Genomic DNA, 12,987 nt, shown 5'->3' with positions numbered 1-12,987 from the left:
AACAGCACATTGTCTGTAGAACTCAGACCCGGCCGTTGTTTAGCTACATTGAGTTTATCTGTGTTCTTCTTCTTCTTCTTTTTTTTTTTTTAAGATTTTATTTATTTATTTGACAGGCAGAGATCACAAGTAGGCAGAGGCAGAGAGAGAGAAGCAGGCTCCCCGCTGAGAAAGGAGCCTGATGCGGGACTCGATCCCAGGGCCCCGGGATCATGACCTGAGCCGAAGGCAGCCGCTTAATGGACTGAGCCACCCAGGCATCCCTTATCTGTGTTCTTCTTGAGGAACCTGTTTTGAATCCTGTCCTCCTCCTCTAGATGTGTTAGAACAGGAAGTGCTTGTAAGATCAGAATGAGGTTTAAACTGCCCAGCTCTGTCATTTACCAGCTATGAGACTTTGAACTTCCGGTTCCCCATGTGTAACATGGGTCCTTAGTATCTTGCATAGTAGTTGGGAGGATTAACCATTTTAAGGACAGAATTAGTTGAACATTAAGCATAGTCATCTGTGGGTAACTTCTGAGTGACTTGCCTAAAGAATATACCCCAAAAGGTAGACTTTTGGGGGGGGGGTAGACCTCTTATTTCTGAAAGCACTCTAGCTGACTGCCGTTCTCCTAAAGGCCGGGAATGCGGGAAATTTGTATTTGTAAGCAAGGGTTCCCTTAAGCAGGAGATTCTAGAGCAAACTTCAAGTAACAGTCAAAAAACAAAAGCACTGGTGATCAAGTATTTATTGAGATAAAGAATACAAAGGTGGCATACAAATTATTAAAAATAGAATGCTGAATTTTATTTATAGGCAGGCCATCAGATACTGTTCGTGGGTCAAGCCCTACTCTAATGAACTGCGAAGATATACACATAATAACATAGTTTGGAATGAGGATCTTCACCCAGGCAAGCACATAGTGTAAAGATTCTGGCCTTTGGTACAGGGGACAGGGAATGGCAAGTACCCGAAATGGTACCTGTCAGATTTTAGGAATACTGGTATGATTTGGGCATATTCTTCAAAAGAAACAACAGCCTGTTTTAATAGGGCTAAGTGTGGACTGAAAATATTTAACATCCCTGTCTCTCTCACAAAGCCCAATACTTGCAAGTAGTTTCAACTCCTTTCTCCTTTCCTGTTGCTGGAAATACTGATGCATGAGTAAAACCCCCACACAAGTCACTTAAGGGAACAGGTCCTTTTAAAGCAGAGTTAAAACAACTTTTACTTGTCATTTAAAGCAATAATCACTAAAGACTTAGTGTTATTTAAATAAAAGGGCCCTCAAATATAATGTATTTTTTTCCCCAATCCTAAATAGCGGGGGAAAACTGGAAAGTAAGTGTTTAAGTGGAAACAAGTGACTTCTGCACCAGCGCGACACAAGCAGCAGCTGGGCAATACTTTATAACGCGTTACTGTCCAAAAAGTTGTTGGCTTGATTTTTATAGTCGTAGCTTGGTCTAAAAATCAAGGCTTACTATCCTCCCGTTTACTTCCCTAAACCCAGCATGGACTTAGTGCGTCAGACTTTTCTCAAGGTGCGCCAGCAGCCCGTAGTCCTGGGTACGGAGATTTTTCTAGATGCCCACGCTACCTGCCTGTTCTGCGGTTTTATTCAGGCCTTATTCACTGCAAGTGGTCTTACTTGGCTTGACTTCTAATTTGGTTCCCTTATGACTTATCTCGTAAAAGTGGTGAGTAATGTTTGTACTATGAAAACAACTTTCTTTTTGCCTTTTTAGGCTAGAGTTTCAGCATGAGAATTATACTTGGATACAGAAAATCAGCATTTCTAGAAATGAAAAAAATAGAAAAGTGTTTTTGAAAAGACGGAGGCTCAACCCCTCACAACCCTAAGAGAAAAAAGTGACTCTCCCTTCTTCCCCACTGTTTTGTCATCCCCCCCCCAATGATTTGGAAATCAAAATCTCTTTTCCTGTGTGCTGAATTCAAAATACAAACACACTTGCATTTTGTTAGAAAGGCAGAGTAGCAACAGAACTTGTATTTATCAGGCTATATAACTTGGATCCCAAGATGGATCTAAATGAAACTACATCCAGCTAGGATTCTCAATAACTCATATATAGCAAATGTGCAATATTGTAAGAATTAAACTGGGCTACTTGCTTTTGTTTGGCAATAGAAATAAAAAAATAGCCTAGATGGTGAACCTTCTAATTATCTGAGAGGAAATTCTACATTAAAGATCTATTCCAGAGCTACATGGCTGAAGGACACTTCAAGTTGGATTCTCCATCAGTGGCCAAGAGAGCGGTATCCACTGATGCTAACGTATACACTACTGAGTGGTAAGTTTACGTAACATTTCCTACTGTGTCTTTCTACTGTGAAGGGCCAAACACTTTAAACATCTTCCCAGGGGCTACAAGTGAGTGATCTGTTGAGTACTTTGGCACACCTAATAGGCTTTCTGTGATGTTGATTTAATAAAAAATTTTGAAAAACATGGTTTATGAAATTTTACAGTAAAAAGATTAATAAGGGTGCTGTTCAGGTTTCTATAGACATCAAATGTGAATATTTTCAGTTTTAAAGTCAAAGAAAAAACCTACATGCCTTGCGTTTGCTATTTGAGGCCAAAAATAAAGTCCAGATTGATCTTTTAAGCAATCTAATTATGAAGTATCCAAGACAGGCTAGTGTTTTTTGGGAAAACAATGTCAGGGTTGGAAAAAATGCCTAAGAAATAAAACTTCTCAGATATATCTCAACACTGTTAACTGGGCCATTTAACAAAAGCATGCACACAACATTTAAAACACTAAGCTTTGCTTCAGTAGAAGAATAAATTAAAATGGTAATACACAAAGTGTTACTTAACAATTCCCTCAAAACATCATCCCTGGCAGGCCCCCAAAACTTAGAAAAATGTATGGAAATGGTAATTGTCTTAGTTGTAGAAATAACAGTTCATAATGGGAAAACTGCTAATATTTCACAGGCTACTAGTATTTTATCATGAAATACTAAGATTAATATTTGACTCCTTGATGTTTCAAGTGTCACGGAACTATGTAAAATATAATAAAAAGAAACTAGCGAGTATGTGACTACCTGGTGTAGAAATAGAAGGTGCATTCAGGACACTGAACAGCACTAACACGTGCTTCATGCTGCACACATACTGGGAATATTGTTTTACAGTAAATATGCAACAATTTGATGAAGTCCTTTCCCCCCACATACTTATCATTTGATTTCGGGCACTAAAAACACTTGCACATGAATTTCAACTTAAATTTACGGTGAAAATTTAGGTGACCCTCCCTCCCCCTTTAAAAGCAATCACTAACTTACCTTTTCTTTAAAGATAATCAATGATAATAGAGCAGTAGGGCTGAATACTTTTCATCATCATGCAAAACTTGCCCCAAACACATGTTGAACAGGAGCAGTACTTGTAAAGTGACATCATTCCCACAATACACTGCAGTACAGATCTGAAAACTTCAGGTGAGGGAACTGCTAGGCCTGCCTCGTCTGCCCCTTTGTCTTGCAGCGAACTCACTTTCTCCTAGGACGGGGGCCAAGTGCATTACCAAGTTTGTGTCTCCACTCCATCTCCCCAAAAGCAAAAACAATTACCCCAAGAAGTGTTAACTAAAGATGAGTTAATGTGTTTACAAAACACAACTGGACTTTTTCCATCATTTTGGGATAAACCAAAACAAATTTTTGAAAGTTTCATCTGGAGATTTCACAGCTGAAAATGCTTTCAGCAAATTCTAAAGCCTTAGATCTTAAGAAAGTATATATTGTCCATTGTTGATTATAAAACCACTCGCTGCCTTTTCGATCTGAAAATTTTTAACACTTGAATTTAACAGGTTTTTCTTCTGGAAAAGTTCTTTGGCATCCAAGTAAAATCAGTACGTTCAGAATAGTCACCTGCATCACACTGGAGCGACTGCTTTAATTTCTAAATCATCAGTTAGTGTAACTCAGGGATACCGATGGCCTTGACACACAATTTAGTCTTGTTACTCCAGAGAGTGTGGAATTCAGGGCTTTGGGGGCATCATCTGACCCCATTTCTCTTTACCACAATGGTCCCTGCCACGATGTCATAGGCTGTCCGGTTATGCTGGAAAAACAGCAGTGTGACGAAAGCAGGGAAAAAGGAAGCGATCGAAAAATTCTTGATCAAAGCTCGTATAGCAGACCTAGAAAATTAAGGCAAAAAATAACCAGATACATTATATACCAGCCACTTAGAGGTTAATACTATCCTACACCAAATTTAAAATATATATATTTCAAACATACATGCAAAGGATTGAGCGTTTTTACCTTCGATATCTGAGTTACTTTCAAACAGCGTTATATTCTGATCAAACCGCCTGGTTCCAAAGACAACATCAACAGAAGAGTAAGACTTCAGCACTTCCACATGAAAAGCACTGATGAGTTTCTCAGAATGTGGACTAAAGGTTTAGAGTATTTTCTCGGATATTTGGCTAGAAGAGTAACTGTTCCCTTTACTTACCTTCTGAATATTCACTCGTGTGGGTTTAGTACTTCCTACACTAATATGCTTCCTGCAATCCCCTCTTCTACCTTCTGTGAGGCTCCGACAGCTTAAATTACTGTGTATTCTTTCTTTGGGGGACGCTGTGACTAGAGAAAGCTTTACAAAGCTTCCAAGTGTGGCTCGGAATGGAGAATTCTCCTATCAGTGTTAGATTTCTGCCTGTCCGTGCACGGAAAGGCTGTAGGGAAAGCACGTGGCTGAGTGTGGCTCTGAATGCAGACTGGCTGGTGCCAGATCCGTTTTCAACCACTCACTCGCACTCCACATCTGTAAAAAGGGGTAACGGTACGGATGGTACCTGGCTTATTAATAGGTATTGTTTTAAACAAGGCCTGTTACGTAAGAGGTGCTCGATAAACAGCCATTACTGACTCTCATGAAAAGCAGCAACCAGGATTAGAATCATCACAGAACTGTAAGGAAACTTGAGGATATCTGCAAAATCGAGGCTTCCAGAGTCTCCTGTTTCTCTATAGGACACCGCAGCTCTGAATCGTTCTGGCGGCAGTTGCAGCTGCGTCTTGTTTTTTGCCCAGCTGACTGCCGCCTGCTTAAGTCTCTGCAACTCCCATCATCACAATGTGTACCTCTCCCCACAGAGCGCGACGCCGCCGGCCGGCCCTGTGTCCTGCCGGCGGGACAAGCGCTCTCGCATGGTTCGAGAGCCGGAGCTGGGTGTGTGCAGGCGTATCTGCCCGAACCCTTGCTGCCCATTCACGATGGGAGAGTGACACGGTCACTACCACGTGGAAACCGGAAGCGTGAGGCAGATTAGTAACTGCCCCAACAGCCACTGACTTAGAGAATAACCGAACTAGGTACGGAGCACGGATACAGACACCGCCACCCCCCAAACCCCCTCGCAACTTCTATTCCAAAAAAATGATTATCTTGAAATTGTACACTGAAGAGGGGTCTACAATTCCACAACAGTTGAAGACCTCCAACTTTTCAGGTTTAAACTTAACACAGGTTAATACCATTACATGCCATGAGAAAAAAATACCAACATCTTAAAAATACTATGTCAAATGGTATGACTTAGAACTAACATTGAATTCTACACTTAATTATTTTCATAGGTATGTAGGAAATTAAGCCAAGAAAAGAACTTACGTTGTAATGCTAACATTTGAGGAAGGAATCACTAAAACCCGACTCGGTGCAATAAGCACTGATGTGTCACACGTCACCACGCGAAGGCCGAGCAGGAACTTCCCTGGGGTAGCTCCACCTGCTCCCCAAATGCAAATTATCTAAGGAAAGAAGGAGAGTTTAAAGATTATATATTTGACAGAGGGAGAAGTCAGAAGTAGGCAGGGAGGCAGGCGGGGGGCGGGGGGTGGTAGCAGGCTCCCTGCTGAGCAGAGAGCCCGATGCGGGGCTCGATCCCAAGACCCTGGGATCATGACCTGAGCCGAAGGCAGAGGCTTTAACCCACTGAGCCACCCAGGCGCCCCAACTCTACCAATTTTAAAGATAAGTTTTTTTGCCATGTTATTCATGTTTTAAAATTTTAAGCTGAAAGAATCTTAGAATATTGGGAGGTCAACGCTGTAAGGCTTCTCGGCAAGTCTTATACCCTCAGTACCACAAGAGGTCTACTGTAAGATTTCTCTGTGACCCATTTTCTTTTTTTTTTAGCAATTTGTTTCTATGGAAAAATACATTTCAAGTTCCACAACCAACTTACAAGTATATTTTTGGACCCCAAGACTCAAATATGTTATAAAGAAATTGTCTCCACTCAAAGTTCTTCTTTTTAACTTGAAGAATACTACGTTAAAGAACATGTGGAAAAAATTAAAAAAGAGGTATTTGACAGAAACATGAATAACTATAAATTTCCATTACTTTTTATTTTGGGCTGATCATCTAAAATTAGATTGTTAAAAAATAAATAAAATAACTTGTTAAATGTGAATATTTGCTGAGTCAGTAGCTTACCTCATAGAAACAAACTAACAATCTGTATATAAGAGCCACAATCATCATTTTCTGCAAGTCTTCCATTGATGTGTCTTCATCTATTTCTTCTATTATATAATGCATAGCAAACTTAGAGATATCCCTACACAAAACAATAGTTTGGGGTTATAAAGAATTAGTTACCAGAGCAATTTGCATTGGTATTTTTTCCATCAGTGTCACAAACTTCAACTGAAATTCTAAATTAATCTTTAGGTTTCCACACATTTTAGTTTCACAAAACATTCATTAGCTTGTTCAACAAACAAGCAGCACTATTGTGGGCAGGCACTGTACTAGCCTCGGGGACTCAACCTGATCTCTGCTTTCTCGGAGACTCTTACCTACCAGACAATGCACAACAACAACAAAGCACCAATGAAGTGGGATGGGGGTGATGACGGAGAACCACAGGGTAGTAGGGAGACATGTACCAGGTACATTTCACTTAGGGAGTGAAGGCTTCCCAGAAAGGACGTTTGAGCTGAGATCGTGTGTAGGAAGAGAAGTTAGCCAGACGAAGAAGGGGGCCGGGGGAGTTTCAGGAGGGAGAGACTAGCGAGAGCGCGCGCCTTGGAACAACAAGGCTGTGATGGAGGCTGTAAGCAGGATGGCGTGGCTCAAATATTAAGTATAGCAGGTCACAGCAATTAAGAAATAAGAGCATCTGTTAAATGATAGGAAGACAAGCCTTTATCCTAATGGCAGCAAGAAATCACTGAAGAGTTTTAAGGTGGGAGGGGCAGAATCAGAATTTACGATCTCTTCGGTTTTATTATCAGAGACTGGACTGAGATAGAGCAGGAGATGGCAGACGGAGATACCAGTCAGGAGAATCTTGCTATGATCCAGATGAGAGATGACAATCACTGGACTGAGGAGAAGCAGTGACAATGAAACAGTACAGGGACAGTGGTCTGAGCCGGAGGCTACTGAATGGGAGCCTGAAAAGAAAGGAGCTGGTACCTGGTTGGCTGTGTGGGAGGTGGGAGAGAAAGAGTCGCGGAATCAAAGTAACACTCAGGTTCCTGGCAAGGGCCCTGAAATTTCACCAAAGGGTTTGTATCTTGACACATTTACTACCTTTGTATTTATAAGTTCTGGGCTTAACTTCTGGAAGTAAACCCAAACTTCAGTCTACAAAAAAGAAGTATGAACCTCTACATCTCATGCTGGTGGTACAATTGAAGAGTTCATATGAAATGAGCTCAGCGCTTAGCATATATAGAAAGGGCTTAGCAAGTGGTCACTGGTATGTTAATTATTCATGTGAAAGGATCATTCAAATAAACCGCTCACTTTGCAGTTCTCTTGGGACTTGCCTCGATGTATAAGCTCTCCCATTTGGAAAAGCCTGATTATCAACACTTCATCTACCCAAAGCTCTTTATGTTTCTGTTTTTACTCTGAATGGGATAGTAAAAGGGAAATTAATGCCTAGTCTAATAAAATGGTTGAATAAAAAAAAAATCAAATGTTTACCTACTTTTGATAGGTGAGATTCCCACAGATCTTTCAGAACTCATTAAGTGTTTTTTTCTCTTTTTGTACTTATTTCTTAAAACCAAGAAAACAAATATGACCAAGCTCCTTGGAGGAGCTCCCAGTAGGAGAAATCATGACACTGGCGCACTGTCTATACAGTCACTTGTGGCCATGACCAGAACTTCAGAAAACAAGACTTCTATGCAGTAGACATTAAAACCTTTCTGCAAATAACCTTAACTTACTTTATTCCACTGAGGTGCATAATGCTTAAGACAATGGTTGCTTTTATAAAGAAGAGAATAAAGAAATCCACCATCTCTGCCATAAATCTGTGGGCCAAGGATGGAATAACATACTCTCGGCCTGTAAATTAAAAAAAAAAAAAAAAAGGAGAACGAATTATTTCACATAGGCCTCAAAACCCAAGCTAGGTAATAAATGGAGAACCCAAAGTCAAGGTATAACCAGCTAATAAAAAAGTTAAAACCCGGCAACAGTTAATGGTATTGACTCCATCAGTACCACAAGCTATTTATTCCACTATTTACCGAACAGCTTAAAGTTTGCTTTCACCACCTTACGGTTTAAAAAATGATTTCACAGATACTAAATTATTTAAGGCACTCAATACATTTCACCGGGACTCAAAAGCATACCCTGGTGATCACCAAGCCTGTGACACAAAATTAAACTTTTTAGTAAGAACCCAGGTTAAGTATAGACAATTACAAAGTAAATACCTGTGTTCCACATTCTACCCCCTCTTCATTTAGTTTGTCTTGCTTTTCTGTGTAATAAATCCAATGATTATCAATCTGACATCTTAAGTTCTGAATGGGATCAAATTCAGGAAAACTAGATCTTGTCTCATATATATGGCTGAACAAAGTAAACAGAATGCCTAACAAACTAAAAAGCGTAACTAGTATTCTAATTCCCATACAGAAGTAAACAGACAATATTACAAAGAACATCAGTTAGGGCTCAAAGGTTCATAACTCCGTCTGCATTCATGTAAATCTCCTTTCATATCCGTCGGTTTCATTAATTCCCCTATCAATGATACCGATACTACTATATATCATCATAGACCGCGTCATACCTAATAAATCCACGTCTGGATTCTTCCCAGCACTACCCGCACCCCCCGACCCCGACCCTGCCCTCAAAGTGGGTTTGCCACCCGAGAATGAAGCTCTGAGCTCGGTCTCCACAGCACAGAGATCAAGAGGCTAGTCTCCTGAGCAAAGATTTCCTTACACGTGGAGACTAGTCCCAGGAATAAGGGAATCAGGTCGGAGGACCAGGTCTAAAGGAAAAAGAAACCGTACAGCCTCGCCGCACACTTCAGGAACTTACAGCCTGGGCGAACGACAGCTGAAGAACGCAGAGAAATACCAACCCGAGCAGCAGCAGCAGCCCTTACAGAGGTCGAAAGCGTGGCCGCTCTACCCCCACCCCCACCCCACCCCCGGAGAGCTCCCCTAAGACCCTTTCGCTCCGCCCCGCCCCGCCTCTCCGTAGCGCTTCTCACCTGCCTGCCGCCCGGTCTCGCTCGGGGTTCGCGAAGGGGCGCCGGATCCCACTCTGGTCACTGGGGCTGTCCGGACGGGTCCCTGCCCGTGCGGAGCCCGGGCTCCTAGGCCCGCGACCGGAGCAGCTGGGGTGATGCCGGTAGCCGCTCTCGGGTCAGGCCCGGCGGCTGCGGCGCTCAGGAAGTAGAAGGGGTTGTAATAGCCCAGCTGGAGGGGCGGCAGCGCCGCGGCCTGGGGGGGCGGCGGCGCCACCGCCCGAGGGGTAGCTCGGCGGGGGCGGCTGGGGGCTGCAGTAGGCGGGGAAGGCGGCCAGGCCGCTGTGCCAGGTGAGGTAGCCGCAGTAGGACTGCCACAGCCACTCGTGCACCTGCCGGGAATACTCGCGGGCGCTCAGCCGCGCCGGCCTCTCTCGGGGCGCGGCGGCCTCGGGCGCCTCGCGGCCGGCCGGCTCCTGCAGCCCCGCACGAGGGCCCGGGGCCGCCTCCCCGCACTTCCCGGGCTCGCGCAGCGGCTCCGACTCCTCAGTGGTGCCCGCGGCGGGCGCGAGGCCCGGGGCTGGGGGCCTGCCCGGGGCCTGGGGTTCGGCTTGCGGCCCGTCCGGGGGCCGTGGGGCGGCGGCGGCAGGAGAGCCTCTCAGGGAAGGGACGGGCTCGGGGTCTCCTCCGCCGTCGTCCTGCCCAGGAGGGCGGCCTCGGGCTTCCTCCGGCCCCTCTGCCATCGTCGCCTCAGCAGCACCCTCGTCGGTCCTGTCACTGCGCCGTCTCCCTCCCCCACTAGCCCCTCCCCAACGGCCGGGTCGCCACCGCAGCAGCCGCAGGCGTCAACAATCCGCCACCGGAAGCGGAAACCCCGCCTCTCCCCGGCGTCGCAGGCCGCTGGGCGGAGCCGGGGAGGGCGGGCGTGGAGGAGGGGCTGCGTGCGGCGGCGCGGGCGTCCGGCGTCGGGCGTCTCCGCTGACAGGAGCTATTGGCTCGTCGGTTGTTCGGACCAGGTTGCCCGCTCTTTCGCTACCTCTCACGGCCTTAATGAAGTCTAAGGCCCGTGGCTTCCCCACATCATCCCCTGGGAGGTGGACTCAGGCTGTCCCAGGAGAAATTGCGGAGGGAGGAGGAGGATTTCCGAGGGAGGTCGGGGGTCCCAGGTTTCTGTGACCGAGCCGCGACTGTTCGGGTCTCCAGGCACAGGGCTTGTTGCTTACTTCCGCCTGCGTTCTTTCCAGTGAATCAGCCTTGGCCGTGTGTACTCAAGACAGTGACGCAAGACCTGTCCCCGTAAGGGGTTAAGAAATTAATAACCAAACTACAGTATGGCTCGGCTGCAGGGATTTTCAGTGCAAAGGAAGGGAAGTGGGATTGTAGGGATTATGTTGATTTAAGATCGAAACTCGTCCTTATGCCGGAGCTAACCTGTGTCGCTAAAATCTTACTTTCCATTGCTGTAGACTAGCAAAACTGCCTTTCCTCAAGCCATCTTCTCGGCCTTTAGTGTATATATTCCTTTATACTCTGTTACGGCAAGACCCGTTCGTATCCCAGGGCTTTGGAGCCTTCTCTGAATACTCGGGCCCAGGCATGATTTCCCCTTCCTCTGAACTGTATATAGCACCTTATATATTTATATTTTAATATACTTCCAAGTGTCATAAAGTTGATTAAGTGATAGGAGTATGTTTTTGTATCGCGGTACCATTCTGAAGACCTTCAGGGACTAAGTACCTCCCAGGGGATGATGTGGGGAAATGTGGTTACACTTGTTGCTAGTGATGTCCAGAATCATTCTTGACTGCCTTGGGAACTAGAATAGTACAAGGTTTGACTTTTGCCCTTAAAAGGTTCAGTAGCTCATATGATTAAAGGGAAGGACCTTTCATGAAACACTCGAAGACCTATTTCAGACAGTATAAGTATAATAAGAATCCAAAATAAGGGAAGGATCATGGTAGTCTATAGATAGCAAGGTTACTCTTAACATGTTTGGTTTTAAGAATTGTGAGGAAGTTGTAGCATTTAAGCAAATAAGCATTCCAAGTCTGGAGGCTTCTGGGACTGGGGAGGGCAGGAGAAGCAGGAAGAAATGACGATGATATGGAAGGAGTGTGAAATATCGCAGTTATTAGAGGCATGGACTTTGTTTTCAATATTGTTTAGCACGTGGCACAGTGCCACCTGCAGAGTAGACATTCATAGTAATCAGGACTCTTGTTTGCAACTGACTTGTAACTGATTTAACAGAGAAAAACTAAGTGAATTCATGACTTGCACAACTAAAAAGTTCAGGAGTGGTTCAGGTTTCAAGGGTATCTGGTTACAGGTGATTACTTCAGGAATCACCTATTTATTGGTTTATTTTCTGACTTGCCTTTTGAGTAAAGTAAGAGTGTTTCTGTTTCAGTGATTAAAAAAAAAAAAAACAAAAACCAGAATTCTAACTAGCTTGAATGAAAGAAATTTTTGGCCTATGTAAATCAACAAGTTTGGGGTTCTACATAATATGAGAACATTCAACAGGACATCTAATAGGCATCCCAAAAGAGAGAAGAAAGGCAAAATTCAAAGCAATAATAGCCCCCAATTTTCTAGAATTGAAGAAAGATTATGTTTTAGATTGAAAGATCAAGTCTTAAGAAAATAACACATACATCATGATGAATTTAAGCAAAGAGAAAAGTTTAACAATCTTAATAGTAATCAAAACATAAACTACTGACAAAAATGACATTTAGACTGGAAGCCAAGTTTTCAAAAGTAAAAATAGGTGCTGAAGAGAGTAGAATGAATATAGGTAGTACTGAGGAGAAATTACTGACAACCTAGAATGTTAGAACCAGGTAAACAATACTCAAGAATGGAGATGTGATGTAAGGCACTGTGCCAATCCAAATAACATACTGGTCAACCCTATCCCCTTTCCATGTCATTCAGCTAAGGATTGAAATCCCAGGGATGTAGAAAGAGAAATATTTATGACTCAAAAATATAAATGGATTCTGGAAAGCCGGTAGTACATGAGTTTTGAATCTCCATAGACCCCTACAGAGAAACAGACTAGGTAGTGAAACCAAAAATGCATGAAACGTTTACAGCAAAACTAACAGATAACACCACAAGCCCCAAAATGTAAGAGGATGAGGTCAGACCACACATGCAAAACATGCACAGCGGTCAGTGCCAAAAAAATCAGATCAAAATTGTACAGATGTTAAAATGATAAAAGAAATAAAAAGCAAAATAAATCAGAGTAAGAAGAACTCAGAAATGAAGTAATAGAACTCAGGAAAGAGGGGCGCCTGGGTGGCTTAGTGGGTTAAGCCGCTGCCTTCGGCTCAGGTCATGATCTCAGGGTCCTGGGATCGAGTCCTGAGTTGGGCTCTCTGCTCAGCAGGGAGCCTGCTTCCCTCTCTCTCTCTCTCTCTCTCTGCCTGCCTCTCCGTCTACTTGTGATCT

At 43.8% G+C, this 12,987-nt stretch overlaps 1 protein-coding gene across 1 annotated transcript; it reads right to left on the bottom strand.

Annotated features, from left to right (window-relative positions):
• Positions 1-716: 716 nt before the first annotated feature.
• Positions 717-10,262, bottom strand: LOC111156754 (family with sequence similarity 8 member A1). The gene is given in 6 exon segments (XM_022517815.1): positions 717-4,185; positions 5,670-5,809; positions 6,501-6,624; positions 8,252-8,372; positions 9,544-9,784; positions 9,786-10,262. Coding segments are annotated over 6 exon segments (1,248 nt in total). The 3' UTR covers positions 717-4,040.
• Between the last annotated feature and the right edge of the window lie 2,725 nt (positions 10,263-12,987).

This window comes from Enhydra lutris, unplaced genomic scaffold (genome assembly GCF_002288905.1).
Source record: "Enhydra lutris kenyoni isolate GAN:26980312 unplaced genomic scaffold, ASM228890v2 scaffoldscaffold48, whole genome shotgun sequence".
Lineage (NCBI taxonomy): Eukaryota > Metazoa > Chordata > Mammalia > Carnivora > Mustelidae > Enhydra > Enhydra lutris.
The sequence above is the reverse complement of the archived record's forward strand: the minus strand, read 5'-3'. Positions and strand labels throughout refer to the sequence as shown.